The sequence below is a fragment of the Ambystoma mexicanum genome, chromosome 9, assembly GCF_040938575.1.
Source record: "Ambystoma mexicanum isolate Mex_15411 chromosome 9, UKY_AmexF1_1, whole genome shotgun sequence".
Classification (NCBI taxonomy): Eukaryota; Metazoa; Chordata; class Amphibia; order Caudata; family Ambystomatidae; genus Ambystoma; species Ambystoma mexicanum.
This window is the reverse complement of record NC_090931.1, coordinates 970,081,464-970,098,617: the sequence shown is the minus strand read 5'-3', so window position 1 is coordinate 970,098,617 and position 17,154 is coordinate 970,081,464. Positions and strand designations below refer to the sequence as shown.

The 17,154-nt window shown below is 44.2% G+C and overlaps 1 protein-coding gene across 4 annotated transcripts in view; it reads right to left on the bottom strand.

The window, feature by feature from the left end:
- Positions 1-17,154, bottom strand: part of GAD1 (glutamate decarboxylase 1) — a 356,368-nt gene that overhangs the window by 96,359 nt on the left and 242,855 nt on the right. For all 4 annotated transcript variants that reach the window (XM_069616186.1, XM_069616187.1, XM_069616188.1 and 1 more), the window contains 3 exons: positions 4,406-4,521; positions 4,216-4,295; positions 3,984-4,038 (listed from right to left, as the gene is read on the bottom strand). In XM_069616186.1, the coding sequence (XP_069472287.1) occupies positions 3,984-4,038; positions 4,216-4,295; positions 4,406-4,521 (251 nt within the window). The remainder of the gene's footprint in view (positions 1-3,983; positions 4,039-4,215; positions 4,296-4,405; positions 4,522-17,154) is intronic.

The window sequence follows — 17,154 nt, the reverse complement described above, 5'->3', positions numbered from 1 at the left end:
ACGCACATAATGCAGGCCGCGGTACTAATACCAATGTAACCCTTGCGGCGGGGGCATTACCGACTCAGGTAATGCCACGGGGCCTTCGGTAAGGCCCTCGCTTCGCTCGGGGCCTTACCTAAGGGCCCCGGGGCATTACCTGAGTCGGTAATGCCCCCGCCGCGAGGGTTATATTGCTTAATTAAGGATGAAGTTCAAATACACAATGTTAGAGACTGAAGCTGAGTTAAAGAAAGAGGAGTTGGAACAACAAGTTATACTCAAAAAAAGAGATCTTGAACTCAAAGATAGGGACCTTGAACTCAAAAACGGAGATAATGACCGTCAAAGACTCCAGCTAGAGAAACCTAAGGTGGAAACTTCAGCCAAACCAGTTAAGAGTGTCAGATCTCCTGCAACCAAGTTTATGAAAGATTTGGTTGGTGTGTATGAGGAGGGTCCGATATCCTCCAATGGATAGAAACATTTGAGATGATTTGTGGTATCCATGATGTTGACCATAGAGATTGGGCTAAGTGTTTATTAAGTGGAGTACATCAGACTGGTTATGACTGTATTCTGAATCTGAGTGTGGAAGAAAGAAGTCGGTATGAGTGTAAGGAATCTGCTTTTGTTGCCAAGTTTGGCAAGACACCTGCCCTGTACCTTAGGAGATTGAGGGGTATAGGGAGAGACTATGTCTTGTGTTGATTGGGCAAGTGCTGCACATATGAATATGAGGGGATGGGTGGATGGTTACAAAGCCAAGTCCTTTGTTGAATTGTCTCACCTCTTTTTCTGAGGCTTGTTCATCAGAGATGCATCAGTAGATTGCTGACCAGAATATCTTGAACCCCTTTAAATTGGCCAAGTTGGCTGATAAGTGGGTCTCCCACAGGGTGTCCCCTGAGGATCCCAGTGGGAAGGACAAGAACAAGGAGAAGGGGACACCTCAGAAGGCTGAGGAGTCCAAGAAGCAGCCACAATCGAACAAACCTAAACATTCTCCCTCTAAGGTCCAAAGATCTAGTGGGGCTAAGTCTCATGGGGGTGGGAGTAAGAGTATTGGTGCTCCTGCTGCAAAGCAGGCTCCCAGTGGATCCAATTCAGTCCCTCACATCCCTGCCACCTTTTGGGACTGTGGGGCCTTGGACCACAGAAAGGATTACCCCAAGTGTAAAGGTAAAGCATTTGGTGTCCAAGCTGTAGGTCTTACCTACTCTTACTCTATGCCTGAGGTGGAGGCCACTGTCCTCCGCTCCCTTCCAGGAATCACCTTTGGTGCTCCTGTAGAGATTTCCTTAGTGTCCCTTGGGGGCTGGGACCAGTACTCAGAAGTACTGGCTACTATCCCACAGAATACACATAGATTTGTGAGAAGTGTCCTCATTAATGGTCAGCCTTCCACTGGCGTGAGAGACACTGGGGCTAGCATGACAGTGGTGGACAGGACCCTGCTCAGGCCAGAGGACTATGTAGGTGCTCCTCTGAGAAACACCAGGTTAGCTGGTGGGCCTCCCAAAGGTTCTCGTGTAGCCGCAGTCACCATTCAGATTGATGACAAGACAGCAAAGCTTCTGTCCTGGTTCAGGACAATGTACCTGCCAACATTTTGATGGGGAATGACTTAGTAGGGATGGGGTTAATTTCTGATGGGTTCTCCCTGACTGATGCTGCAGTCTCTCGGTCACAGGACAAACAGGGTCTGACTGATAGTCCGTTAACCAAGCCAAAGGGGAGACCCAAGGCTAAGAAGACCACCTCTGTTAGGAGGGCTCCTTCTCTTCCAGCTGTTTCAGCAGAACCCATTGTGGTCCCAGATCCTGAGGGACTAGGCCCAGTGGCGACCCTTGACTCAAATCATGAGGGAGAAGAGTCAGAGGACCCTCCTCAGGGAGAAGTACTCACCCCAAAGGATCAACCAGACCTCCAGTGCTTGTTAGCCAAAGGTGGGCCCTCTAGGGCAGATTTGTGTAAGGGTCAGAGAGAATGCCACTCTCTTGAGGGTCTAAGAAAGCACGCCCAGGCCCAGGCACAAGGTGGAGTGCCTAAGGTCTTTTAAGATGTGTTGGGAGGGTGAGCTCTTGTACAGTGAGCCCACTCAGCCGGAACCTGGTGCAGTCAGGAGGTTGGTTGCACCCAATGTATGCAGGCCCTTCCTTTTGCAGTTGGGACATGAGGTGCCCTTAGCTGGTCATCTTGGGACCAAGAAGACAAAGCAAAGGCTCTCAGCCCACATCTATTGGCTCAGAATGGGAGTAGAAGTGGAAGCTCACTGCAAGACCTGTCCCACTTGTCAGCTGTCTGGCAAGACTGGAGGCAGTGTCATTGCCCCACTGCAGCCTTTGCCAGTGGTTGGCACACCATTTTAGAGAGTGGGCATCAGAATTGTTGGTCCCCTAGACCCTCCAGCATCAGGTTCATCCTGGTACTGGTAGATCATGCCACCAGGTACCCTGAGGCTATACCCTTTCGGACCATAACAGCCAAGGCAGTTGCCAAGGCTCACCTGGGCATTTTTACCAGAGTTGGATTGCCTAAAGAGGGGATCTCTGACAGAGGATCTAACTTCATGTCTAGTGTACATGGAAGCTATGTGTAAGGAATGTGGTGTAACCTAGAGGGGTCCTAGATTCATATTGGATCCTGTTCACCTGTGGCCTCTCAGCTACTTAGGGGTGGTAGAACCTTTTAAAAGAAAGTATAAGGTTCTTGAACATTATTGGACTGGGCTGTAAAAGACAAGATAATATACTTTTCCGTTACAGGTAGCCCAGGTGGGGGGATCCTCACGCAGAATTGTGTATCTAGTCTAAAGAAAGCATTCTGCCACTGCTCATAACTATCCTGCCTTTCTTCCCAAATCTATGCTGTTACACCTCACTTAAGAATTCACATTCCTATTTTAAACTGTCTGCAGTTAGTGCATCTATTACTGAATATAAGTATTGTGTGGTACCACATAGAGTGTATATATTTGCCATTCTTTGAATAAGTATTGCCAAAGTACAAAGTGTTATTATTTAAATGTATATATTACTGAGACTTATTTTATATAAGGAAGCTGTGTTATAACCAAACATAGTGTGTGGATATTCCTTTGTGGGCTTTGAGGAGACACTGTACTTAAGAACCAACCTACATCACCTCCTGAAAGCTTAAGCCTGGCTGCTCGTCCATTGCTACCAAATTGAGAGCCTTGGCTGGGTTGTTCTGTGCCTTTACCCTAACATAGACAGGGCAAAAGTACAGATACCCCCTCCAGTCTTTACATCAATGAAGTGATAGAAAATATCACTTAAGGTTTACTAACATAGGGTATCAGCCCATTATTGCGTGGGCCAAAATACCGAAGCCCAAAATGCCACATTTCGCCGCGTACATATATGTGGGTGGGTTAGGATGATAATAAATGTGGGGGGGTATAGGGGAGCTGCAGGGGGTCTGCCCCGCATATATATGCAGCGGAATGGGTTTAAAGAAGAAAAGAAATCAGTGTTTTGGGCTTCGGTATTTATTTTCGAAGTGATCACATAGATCCATAACATGGAGCCTGGAAGACTGATGTCTGCAGCCGGGTAATCTTTTAGGAGCTATATGCACGCTCATATGTAATTTGACGTCTATCTGAATTATGGTGAGCAATAGGGCTCAATCACAAAGGTTTGAGTAATTTGGCCTTCTATTTACTTTTTTGAATTGAGTGCCTTTTAGCCTCCACAATATAAACGGGCACTTAAAGAGATGAAAGGAATGCAAGAATGTATACAAAATGGAGACCTTCACTATCAGATGAGTTTTCCCAAGCCTACAGAACATAAACGGGCACTTAAAGAGAACATAAGAAATGCATGTATGTGTACAATACGGAGACCTTCACTTTCACATGACTTTTCCCAAGCCTCCAGAACATAAAGGGGGCACTTAAAGAGAACATATAACATGTAAAATACACACTTCAGTAATAACTTAGTTTGACGAATAACATACACACACAAGCACACCTTTTCCTTAGCTGCCAGAATTTTTGCTTCTAAATCAGCTGGTATTATTTTCCCCCTGGAAATAAATGCAAAAAGGAACGGATGAAAAGAACGATAAACCACACGATAAAAATATTTACTACAGCAGAAAGATTTTAGAGGCACGTTTTCAACGGAGTATTAGACTATGTGTACACATACATTATATTGTAAACATGCATTCGTTAAAGAATAATGTGGATCTCCAGCTTACCTCTCATTGCATTTTATTAATATCACATTTTCTGTACCAAATCCAAGGGCTGCCCCAGCTTTCTTGATCGAATAGTGACTCTGCAATACACCAGGGACAGGCATTGAACTTAAGGGCGGTGCTCGCGTGATGCTTTACACAAATATTACCAGTAAAGGACGCTCTAAAGAGTGCAATATAAGAAACATACATGCTCTGAGGTAAAGAGGACCAAGTTGGGAACCGCAGCCATTCCTTTGACCTTCACATCCGGGAAGTATTTGTAGCGGGCGGCCATGATGCTGTACATATTGGATATAGCGCCCCCTAAAGGAAGTGAATGGAGACGTTTTAAAAGCCTTCAAGAGCAAGAAGGGAATGGAGAGCAGGTACACACATCTAAAAGTACTTCACACACAGACACATCGGATGGATCAAGTAAGCTACAGTGCACCCACGAATCCTCTGCAAACTAGGCCAGTCATTAGAACACCATTAAGAGGCATTTTGAGAAATTACTGAAGATGGTTGAAGTCACAAGCGGTTTTTGAAAGACAGCTGTGCTACTTATCTTTAAAAAAGCCAAATCAAGGGACCTTGGAAATTAACGTGCACAGTGCATAACTTTAATGTCACGTGCTGGTGGGGCGACATCTGGAGAAGGAAGCGTCTAGTGACTGGTTGCCATACCACTGTTCTGGCTTTTGTAGCGATGTCGGTCAGGTATTTGCCAGGCATTGTCTCAATGGTGCTACCTAATACCAAGATGGTAACAGCTGGAAAAGGGTGAGAGTGGATAGACTTCTGATGTCAGTGGCTGGCAAATGACTATCCAATACCTATACACATGCCAAAACTGTTGGCTTTGCCAATGCTTGTTTTAAACGGACTTTAGTGCAAGGAACAGATGCAAAGACACTCAGAGTGTTTATAATCCACGTGGCTAAAGGTACACTTGTTTAAGACATTAGTATTATACCAGGAGCTCATGTACAGTGTAAATAACCCCATTAACTATTGGAGGACTTGTTAGAAATAACACTGGCAGGTCTCATACAACACAACCTGTGATGCTAGTTCTTGATAGTACTAGCACAAAAATCCCAGCATGGTGTTTTTTGGGCAGGTAGAGGCAGGTAGTGGCTCGGAATGGCCATAGGGATTAGCATGACCCTGGACGCTCAATAGGTGGTTAAATAAACAAAAAACACCCACAGGCTTTGTGTCACATCCATCTCCCACCTATCTGTTCTCTACTGCAATGTGTGTACCAGCCTGAACTGAAAAGTATGCGGAGACAGTGTTTTTCAAAAACATGTAGGAATACAGACCGCTCATACCATCAGAGAAGATGAAGGTTAAATAAGCTATCGCTGCTGGAACGAGCATTGTCTTGCAATACTGGAAGACACCAAGAGCCTTGGGAAGTGAACAATGGCTGACTGAGATATCCAACCTGGCCACTCTGGAGAGGGTGACCATGGCTGCGAGATGCAATGGTGACCTCTTCCAAGAAGTCTGGGAATACTTCCTGGAGTTATATGTCTGCGAAGTTTGAGCTAGTCAATCACTATATTGCGATCAAAACTCTCCCAAAGCTCACTGGTTCACTGTGAAATAGGATTACACTGTGATGGACTAACTTTCATATTCGTTGTGGTTTTCAGTACACAGGTTGGTGGTGCAGCAACTGCTCTGCAATGTAGAGAGTCATCCTTCCATTCTGAGCGGATTTTCTATTGCTAGTTTTAGTTTGATCTACTCTGAAGCTTTTCGTATGCATAGTATTAGGAGGCCCTTCATTGGCACTATTAACACTGTTGTGTCCCAGCGTTCCTTCTGAACTTAATAGACTAGACCTGTTTGTTAAAACAAAGGATGGGCTGATCACAACCACTTGGTCAGCTTCGTCGGCTTCCCTTTCCCCTTCCCTCCCCAAAGGGGTTTCTTCCAGGATCCATCCACCCAGTTCGGGGCCATTTGGCTGAGGCACAGCAAAGCCCGCGCATCTTTCCTCAGGTACACCGGGGTGCATCTCAATAAAATCCCTAGAGCTTGCAGGAGGGCATTTGGTATTTGTACTGCCTGTAGTGGCTTGCAGCAGAAAGTGTCTCCCTCTCTCCTGGTCATCTCTCTTCACCATCTCATGGGCCAGAAGGGCATCCTTCACTTCGCTCCGGTGGGCATTTCACTCGTGTGTGGGCAGACTGGTCTATATCTCCCAAATCTTAGCTAATGGCCTCTGCTTTGCCACCCTCCTCCACACAATTGCCACCTGCACCCACCCCAATTAGCCCCACAATGCCACCCTTCAAAGTTCACCCTAAGATGTTTCCCTCACTCCTCTGTTCGTTCTTCCCTTCAAGGCAGTCAATGCCCCGTATCAATTCTTGAATTTCAAAGATCAAGACGATGGGCCTCATTACAAGTGTGCCGGTCCGGTAACAACAGTGCCGGTAAGCTACCGGCACTGTTGTTCTCAGACCTGCACACTCCAAGTTCTGCGGGCTGGTGCTGTCCAACGCGCCAATTCCAACCTGGCGGGCGGAACGGCACCGGCACGCAGACTTTGACGGAAGCACCGGCACTGTTGCACACAGTGGCGGTGCTCCCATCCTCCCCATTCCCATTGAGTCCCATGGGACTCGAATGGGAATGGGGAGTTACTTTTTCCGGCGCCTGGCTTCTGGGACCACCGGGGCTGTAATGCCCCAGTAATTCCCCAAGTCCAGCGGCAGCCTGCTGGTTTTACCTGATTTTCATTCATGCTGTGCTGTCTGCTCCATTTCCAACTAGCTAGATCTAGCCCCCATACATTTCCTGTACTGGGTAGGACCTGCACAGACAGCCCCGCCTCTGAACCCAACCATTCTGGCATTCTTCACTAATGGACTGCCAACCTGTTAGTGATGGCGGCTTCATGGTTTTTCCTGCATCCCTGTTATTTCTCCAGCTAATGAGATCTAGGGCCTCATTAGGACCCTGGCGGAATGGGTTTAACGGCACCGGTAAAGGTGCCAGGGCCATAAAACCCATTCCGCCCTATTACGAGGACAGACCAGACGTCCCTTGCGTTATTAACGGGCCCGTTGTTAGCTCCCTCCCCATTCCCATTGAGCCCTATGGGGGCTCAAATGGGAATGGGGATGGGTACATTGAATGAGGAATTACCGGGTCCTCCAAGGTTGGAATGGCCCGGTAATTCCTCATTTAAGGAACCCGGACCTGAGTTTGGAGGCAGCCATGCCTTATTAAGGGCATGGCTGCCTCTAAACTCGTAATGAGGCCCCTAGATTCCAGGTGAAAAATGCTGCATTTACAACACAGATGGGTTAGGATGAAATGATCTAATTTAAAGTCCTACCACCAAAAGTCTGACCCCCATATATTCGCATATGTATATGTGGGGGTGGGTAAAGTTAATAAAAATGTATAGGTGTAAGGTGGGGGAGTGTGGGGGGTTTCCCCCCAAATATATGTATGCAAAAAATGAAGAAAGAAAAAAAAAACACACAAAAAACAGATTTATGGTGGTCAGACTTTTCAACTCAGTAATTTCACGCAGATCCACACAGACATCTGCTCTTGGCACTGCCTCTTTGCCCATTGGCCCAGGGGTAGCAAGGACAGGTCTAGGGGTTGCAGTGGGGGAGCCAGGGGTAGCAGTTGCTACCATTGGCTACACCCAAATGACGTCCCTTGGCAGCAGAGCTACTTCCCGCACAATTGAACTATATAGGAAGCAGGCTAAATTGTCTGCCTCCTATGGGGCAGACATTTGGGGTTATGCAAGTACCCCAGACTTGGTTAAAACAGAAAATCTATTTCTGAAAACATTGTTTTTCCCATCTCGAGGGACCCCAAATGCCCTTATTCATAAGGAGGTTGGCTTTCCTTCAGTTGCTAGCGAAATAAAGATGAAACCAGCTGTCTATTGGTTAAGGCTGTAGTGTAATCAGGAGTTGGAGTTATATCAGGGTGCTATTGTTCTCTTGCTTAGCTTGATTGGAGGAAAGAGTCTACCATGGGTTATTCATGTGAAGAAAATGTTCACCATTTTTAAGGAGCAAGATCTCTGGTGGCACCCTGAGCTCATCAACAAACCTTAATCAGGGCCAAGAAAGTTACAATCTCTTACAAAAGACAAATTATGGTTACTAATTGCTACAAACTGTAATTGCTGAGAAATATCTTGGAAGGAAGCTTGAATTTGGTTTTGAAGCATACTTAGATTACATCGAACTTTCGTATGTGCGTACCTTATATTTTTATTTTCGTATGGGCACATTAAGGCTGGCCACGTATACAAAATCTTGGGGCTGTGGTAGTGTAGATCGGATCTATGGGATCACTGCGCCTCCCATAATGTCAACCAAAAAAAGTCGACCTCCATTACGGCACGGTGCAGTGCTCACATAGATAACTTGTTCCCCACATCCCCCTATCTGCATCCTCCTCCCCACTTACCTTTTTGGCGGCACACTTCTGTGTGTGCCGTCGGCTGTCCTCTATCCCTGCAGCGTCAGTTCTCTCCCGCTAACGTGAGTCAAAACTGGCACCGCAGGGTCCTTTTATTTTTTACACTTGTTTTTCGTTATTGCCCCCACTACCACCTAATGGAAGCGGGGGACACACCCGCAAACCCCGACAGCCATTACAGCGACCAAGGGGAGCATGAGACACCCCTGAATCTCCTGCTCCGCTTGGCCGCTGTAATGGATGTCAGAAATGTTGAAAATGCTGAATGCGCAGTAAATGCTCATTCAGCATTTTCTAGTCTGTATTTTTGGCGGATACCATATAGATCTCTGCCCATGATGTAGCTCACATATAGAGACAGTTTATCATATTAGTTTTTTTGTCCAAGTCTTAAGTGCTTGAGGTCTCAACATCTGAAGTCCATATTGAGGGCGGCCAGCCTAACGACTGCCAGTGACGCTTTGAGTTACCTGACCTCTACCCAAGAATTGGATGTTGTCATGTTAGAGGCCACATTTATCTACCGTGCCTGGCTCCAAAGACTTAAGAGATGATGTAGTATTGGTGTATATAACTCAACAATTGCGTTTAGATTATACTGTTTCTGTGTCAATCTAAGCAACACACATAAAGGGCTGTGAGTTTTCTGTCACCTAGAAAGTCGCACCCTAAAGTTACTTAGCATGTTTCATTTTAAAAGTACTTTAAAGGCTGTGAGGTACCTCTCCCTGTGTTGGTAATACTTATACTTGCTTGCAAAATGAACACATTGAAAACTCCTCTTTAGCAAGGGGCAGTGAGTGAATCCTAATGGTGTTATTCGTTGTATTCGGATGACGTTGTTTTATGTCATATTTTATTGATCATTTTAATGTTTTTATTTCCGAATAGCTTCATTTATATTATCAAAAATAAATATTGGTTTAACACTGTACTTTTAAGCTGCCCATATTTATATGTATTTTTGATGAGGATCTGTTATGGCTCTACACTGAATAAAGAATATTTTGATTGTTGTTGTATAGAATAATCCATATTGCTCTTTCTAATTTATAATAAAGATCATTTGAAAAATACTGCAATGTGGTAGAAGTTTGTGGTGGCAGGAAAGTGGCAATGCCATTTAATGTGCAATGTTGAACTGTGGTAAACCATCCTGACAGAACGTTGTTGTTTATGAAGAGATGTGCAAGTAGTTGTGTTTTTCAAAGAAGAGGAATTATATTGAAAACTGACTGGAAGTGTGATGATAAAAATCTTTTTGTTCATCAAGCAAGAATTCTGGAACTGTGACATGTATTTCGAGGAGTGACACATCCTGGTTAATCACAAGACTTTTCAAGTGCCAGCGAGACTTGTGGAATGAAAAGAACTTTGTGTTATGTTGAAAGCAGAACTTTCTTTCTTTGAACTTTGGTTTGGAAAATCTTGAATTAGTCCTGGGGAAGGTGCTCCGACCCCAGTTACAAGGATAATCATTTGCAAAGTTTATGTTTGAATCTAACGGTTATTTTGGCCATATGATACATATATGACATGTTGTGTGTATAGGTGTGAGGGACAGATACCCTTTTAGAGTGTTTTCCTGTAGTCCTAGTTGGACAGGTAGGGAAATCCACGTCAGGTTAGGGAAAGCGAGGCGTTTATTCTACCATCTGTGGGCCTGCCTCGCATTCGTGAGCCCTCACAGTACCCACCTTTATGAACCAGCAGTGTCTTTCCTCTAGAGCACCCACCATAACACTAAACCTTATTTTGAACGAAAGAAACGAGTAGCTGTCAGTATGCATCACAACCACACACACATTGCAGAAGGTTTGGGACCTCTCAGTGTGATGCCATTCGTGTCCTGCAGAATTGTGAATCAGAGAACAACGGCCTTAGTCACAAAGCATTTTTCAATGGGATGCACGCATTGAAAAACGCTTTTCGAATCAGGCCCCAAATATTTCCAAAGAGCTTTAAGGTGTGATAAGAAGGTGTATTGTGACTGGGAAGGTGCAGCATTTGTTCTGTTATATAATAATTTGGGAGGAATGGCCTGGACTGAAAAATATCCCCGTAGAAATGAAGAGGTGAAAATAACTGACTTTACAGCCAAATTAATGAAATGAGTTTGAACAAATATATTTTATATGAAGAAAGTGAAATAATGTTATTTTACTAAAAAATCTTTAGGGCCTCATTATAAGTTTGCCGGTCTGGGAAAAAAGTGCCGGTAATAACGTTCACCAGCACTTTTCCGGATCGGCAAACTACAAGATTGCCGGTGGGGTTTACATGATTTAGCTGGAGGTTACTTAGGCCGGTATTTCTGGCACCAGTATTACCAGTGCTGGAAATAATTGCAATTCTTACCAGTATTTCCGCCGCTTGTAATATCCTGGTAATACCGGGATATCAGGTGGTGGAAACAGAAATACCGTTTGGTGGTATCTCGTCGGAATTACCGGCAGGATACCACCAAACTTTAAATGAGCCCCTAGTCTTTAAAACAGGTTGTTTGGATGCTTCAATACCAATTAGCCAGCAATGTAATAAACTCCCTGCTCTTAAGAGAGAAAGGCTAAAATAGGGTGCTCCTCGAGATGTAACCTATTTATGAGAAACGCAATCACTGTGCCTTATCAGAGGAGAATGTGGGGTTGACTATCAGTCTGATCCGATCTATAGGCAAGACTACGATCAGATACTACTTCTGCCATTCAGCAGCAAGATTATCACAGGCAGCCTGGGTGCGGCCCTGGAGTCCCGGGGACGCCTGAGAGCCTGATACCATATGATTACTCGGGTGGAGGTTCTGGACCCTGGAGATGTCCGCGGGGAAGGTGCTGTGGGACAGCAGCTCCAAGGGTGTTGATGGTGCGCCAGGGCCCGAACTGAGGCAATGTCAATGCTGCGGCCCTGAGAGGAGGCGAACACATGCCTTGCCATGGCCGAGGACACCTGGCGCTTACTTAAATGGACAGTGCTGCGGTCCAAAGGCATCCGCCTCACAAAATATATATATGATGAATACAACATGTGAGCCAGGGGGACTCCATCAGCCATTGAACGCGCTCCAGCAAGTTGGAGTCTGCCTCAGTCTCGTGCTCATACGGGTGAGACCCACAATTCTTTCATCATTCTGCAAACTTCTCAACCACCCTATAGGGGAAACCTGCAAGCTTAAATGGGTCGCTGAACAGCATAAACAAACACCCCCTTTTTTCACCTGTCTGGTTTGGCCTGTGCATGGGTTGACCCAGCCGGGGTGAACTGCTGTGTGTGCTACACACATCATCACGTTGTCCTTCTAGCTGTCTGTTGCAATGAACCTACAAAATTAAAATGTAACCTACAAAAATTAAAATTGACCTAAAAAATTAAAGGAGCATCATACCTCATAAATAACCCTGTGCTTGCCTGCGCTGTACTCCCAGTGTATGCAACAATGAGCTCCCAACTGAATAAAACTCACATGGGCGGGATGATGTAGTTGGTATAGTATTCCTCTCGTTCCTTACCTGGATCCATTGAATTGGAAGCTTGAGAACAGAGAACAAACAGCATACAACGGTAGCTTTATCCAAAGAGAACCTTCTCCTGTGTCTACAAAGCTTTCAAGGCAACCTTACTAAGAACAGTTGGAACTCAAGGAGGATGTTACCAGGAACATAACCGAGCTAAAAACAGAACTGCGGGGCCAGGGTGACAGGATCACCACCCCAGAGCAATTAGTAGAGGACCTGACCTGTCAGGTTCCCAAACTAACCCAAGAGGTGTCAACCTTGCTCCAGATGGTAGTAAATGGTTTGTCAAATAAATGAATGGAGCTTGAGAACCGCTCACACAGGGGAAATATCTGCCTGAACGTCCTCTGGGAATCTACTGAGTATTCAGAGTTTACAGGCCTCCTGAACAAGATATTCCTAGAGCTCTTGTTGGAGGAACATCCCACCCCCAGGGTTGGTACCCCGCACCCCATGAAAAAAGATGCACCTCTCCCAAGAGACATTTTCTTTAAAACCTTTAACTTCAACTTAAAAACACATTATTGGTGATAGCAAGAGACAGAGGCTGCTTTGATTTCCAGGACTCGAAGATCCAACAGTTCCAGGATCCTTCTATCACTACTCTAAGAAAAAGGCGTGAATTAAAACCAACTGTGGATAAACGGTTTGAAGAAAAGATTAGATTCAGATGGACTTTCCCGACAGGGAACTAATTCAGTTACCACAACCAGCGCCATAGGATCTTCTCACTTGATGAGGACGGAGAAATCTCCATCTAGAGAAGCCATTACCATAGACGGCCTGAGACAGAAACCCGTCAAGAGGTGATCGAGGGAGCCCTTTGACGATGGTTGCGTCCAAAAGGAGGCCAAAACCTCTTCCCCAATAGGATGAACAGAAATCAACTCGTTAAATCAGAGACTCGTTCTCTTGAAAGAAAATGGTTTACCACTTAGAATACTGATGCCGAGCAGAAACAATCTTATGCACATCCACAATTCCAAACTCTACAAGGCCTTCAAAAAACCTGGGAAGGGGACACCATGCTACCAGTGCTATCCCATCGCTGATCCATATATGTAGCCCAAATTTGTTGTAATGCATTTCTGGGACAGAATAGTCAACGTACTGTTACAAGATACGCCTAACACTGCTTCGTAGGGAAGAGACGGGCTCCTGGCAATTGTCTCATGACAAAATCGTTTTCTATGACTTGATTAGAACTCCAATGCATCTCTCCTTGCGACCATGAGTAAACTAGGACTAGGTTGGTTGAAACAAGTTGTGGATTTTTATGCCAGCCTCAGTACCGAGACCTGCCTATACAAAGCAGAGGCAGGGGTTCCCGACACAGATGATTATACATCGGCACTAGAGGGGTTGAACCTAAAATCTGGTGAATTTAAATATGTTAATGCTCTGAAGTGCTGGATGCTGTTAATGGGATTTAGTTTTATTTCACACTGGTATGTTGTTGGGAGTGAACACAGGACTCGTTAAAGTTTTGCTCTGCTCTAGAAACAACACTACATTGTATTAAAGTTATATACATGCCCTAATAATATGGCAGCTTGGTGGCAGATAGCTGATTATTGCACCCATATGCTGTCGTAACCTAGGCCAGGAGGATTTCCTAATGCAATTTCTTGACACATTAGCAAGCTTCGTCACAGGGGAATTCATTGTGGGAGAAGACTTTAACCTAATTATGGATAGGCTTCTGGATCATTTACAGAGTGCCTCTGCTCAAACTAAAAAAGCTTCTGATGGGCTTGAACAGAAAATAAAAGACCTGGGATTGATGGACTCTTGGAGAGAATCCCAAACAGTGAAAGAGATTAATCCTCCTACTCGAGTGTTCATAAAATCTAGACCAGAATGGACTACATATGGGTCTCGAAAGACCTACAGAGCTCCCTGCATGAGACTGAAATAGACACCAACTCCATTTCAGACCCTAACCCAATTGGGATCTCCATCCAGTCAAAACCTTTGCAGGGAATGGACACTCCCCCAACACCTTTTGAGAGACTCAGTTGTCTGTAATGATATTAAAACACTAATTAAAGAGTACTTTCAATTGAACAAACCCCATACAATAATAACTGGTGCACTTTCAAAATGTTTAGCGCTTGGTATGAATTTGCCAGACCTCTGCAACTGGAACATAAACCATTACTACTGAACTACTGAACTTCAAGAGAAATACAATTTTCATAAAAAGACAGGCTCCAACAACATTCTGTGCATGCTGAGGGAGGTCAAACAACAATTACATGTATTAGCAACCAATAAAGCAGAAAGAACTCTCCTCAATCTGAAACAATGATAATATGAAAAACGTAACAAAGCTAACAAATTCCTTGCCAATACCCTTAGGAATAAAAGATGTAAATCCCACATCCAAACAATCAGAGACAAGGGGGCAGCAGGTTACACGAGGATCCATCCAAGCTGTCCCTGTTCTGATATGTTTACAAAAATATGTATACAGCCGACTAACCCTACCTAGATATCTTATTTCCAAACTATCACATAGATCCGCCCTTAAAGGTCAGCTCTTGACAAACCAATAAACAGTAAAGAAATACATCATGCCAACAATTTCTTGAAGGACAATAAAGTTCTGGACCTTTTTTGCCTAACACGCCTGTTTTACAAAACCAGGTCCTAATAGCCCACGTAACAACCTTATTTAATTCGATATCCAACTCGATGGGTATGGCAGTGATAAACCTTTTACCAAATCCTGGGAAAGACCCTGAGGAATGTGGTTCCTACAGGCCCATAGCTCTACTTAATTTAGATGCTAAACTATTTGCCAATAGATTAGAACAGATTCTTCCCGATATTATCCACACAGCTCAGGAAGGTTTTATCAGTGGGCATCAAACTTTCAACAATATAAGAAAGATAGTCCATCTGATAGACAAAGTGTCTAGATTCCCCAGTGAACCCACAATTTTACTTTTCCTGTATGCCGAAAAGGCATTTTACAGGGTGGATTGGTCATGCCTGAGACAGACTCTTCTGGCTGCGGGGTTCAGAGAACACTTCATGAATATGGCACTTGCAATTTACAGCTGCCCCACCGCCTCCATAAAAATAAATAGCCACAAATTCAGACTGGAGAGAGGTCGCAGACAAGGGTGCCCGCTATCACCCTTGTTATTTTCCATCACAATGGAGACTCTTGCATTAAGAATTAGGAGCAATGGCAATATTCTAGGAATACGCTTTGGACAAAATGAACAGATGCTAGCTATGTTGCGGACGATGTTCTTATAACATTAAAACGCTATTTCCTTTCTCTAAACCTTCTGGTAGAGTAGCTGAAGAAGTATGGGTCAATTTCAGGCTTCAAAGTACCTTTTGACGAATCAGAAATAGTGAATTTATCAGGATCCCAAGGCAAATTGGCTTTTCTTTAAAACAAACCCCTTTTAAAATCGTGGATGTCACAATTAAATAGCTAGAAATCTACTTGCCGCCTAAGATCTCAGAACTATACAGAGCCATTTACTCAAAACTCCTCATCAGATTCACCAGGATCTGTTGCGCTGGAAGCGCTTCATAATTTACTGGCTTGGCAGAATCCAAGCACTCAAAATGAATATCCTCCAACCCCTGCTCTATATATTCCAAGCCCTCCCTATTACAATCGACAAGATACACCTAAATAAGTTACAACAAGACATTGATCAATTCGTATGGGGCTTTAGGAATACAAGGCTTGACACAAATATAATTCAAGCGACCCCAATCAGTGCGGGCCTACAATTCCCTGACCCAGTTCATTACTATGTAAGCTTTTGCATCTACGTGCTATGGAAAAACGCACAGCTGACCTCCACTCTACTCAAAGCATATTCCTTGCTAAATGACGACCCATATTATGTTTCATGTGCACCGGCTACAGAGAAGTTACATGTCCCCAAAGACTTAGAGCGCTTAACCTATTAGTTTGGTGACCTGCACATTTACTCTTTGATAATGCATTTCGATAACTGAGGCAGGATGGGGTGGAAAACTTTGATAAGATGTGTTATGTCCTACGAACTGCTGGTGTTTAGCATTTTAGTTGGCTGAATACTTTTGGTTCCATGAACATGCTTGCCTTCATATGTGATTTCACTCTCCCTTTAAGTTGCTTCTCTAACTCTGACTATAATATACCAACTATCCAGACACTGCTTCCAGGTTTGAGGGCTTTGCAAGGGGGCGAGGGAGGGTACCAGGGATTTTATATGTTGTTTGTTTTTTAAACGAATAATTGTTCATATACTGTTACTTGCCATTTCTGGTAGTCACCTGTGTTATGTACTATCAACTGTTCCAAAATGTAATCAGATATATTTGGATTTTTAAAAAAACATGTTTATGGCACTTAAGGCGAAAGGGGGTGGCAAGAGACTGGATGAATATCTTACATGCATGCATAAAGCCTGATACATGGGGGTGGCAAGAGACTGGATGAATATCTTACATGCATGCATAAAGCCTGATACAAAGAGCATTTTTCTGGCAGAAGACTCACAAATCTCAAAAATGGCGACCTGTAACTTAAGTGGTGGGAGGGAGATGTAACTAGAAACACAATCACTTTGCATATGGAAAATCGAGGGGTCTGGAGACGTGTCAATGGATAGGCAATACAAATGAGGGTGACACCATTGTGCACCATTAGGCTAACATGTGGCACACAAGCACATTCGTAGGAACACATTTCACTTTTTCAAATAAAATGTTATTCGGGAAGTGTTCATATTTTATCCTTGAAGTGGTTCACTTAACCCAACGTTTGAGGCCACTTTCAGGTAAAAATGTTATCAAACGTTTTTGTAATTGTTCGTCTCTCCATGTTATTTTGGTTTGATTTTTGAGAATCAACTCCAATTGTGGGTTCAAAGCACGGAAGGTAAGACTTGCTGGCGCAAAATGTGCGATTCTTTGTGAATCGCCATTTGGGAACCATTTGCAGTTGACT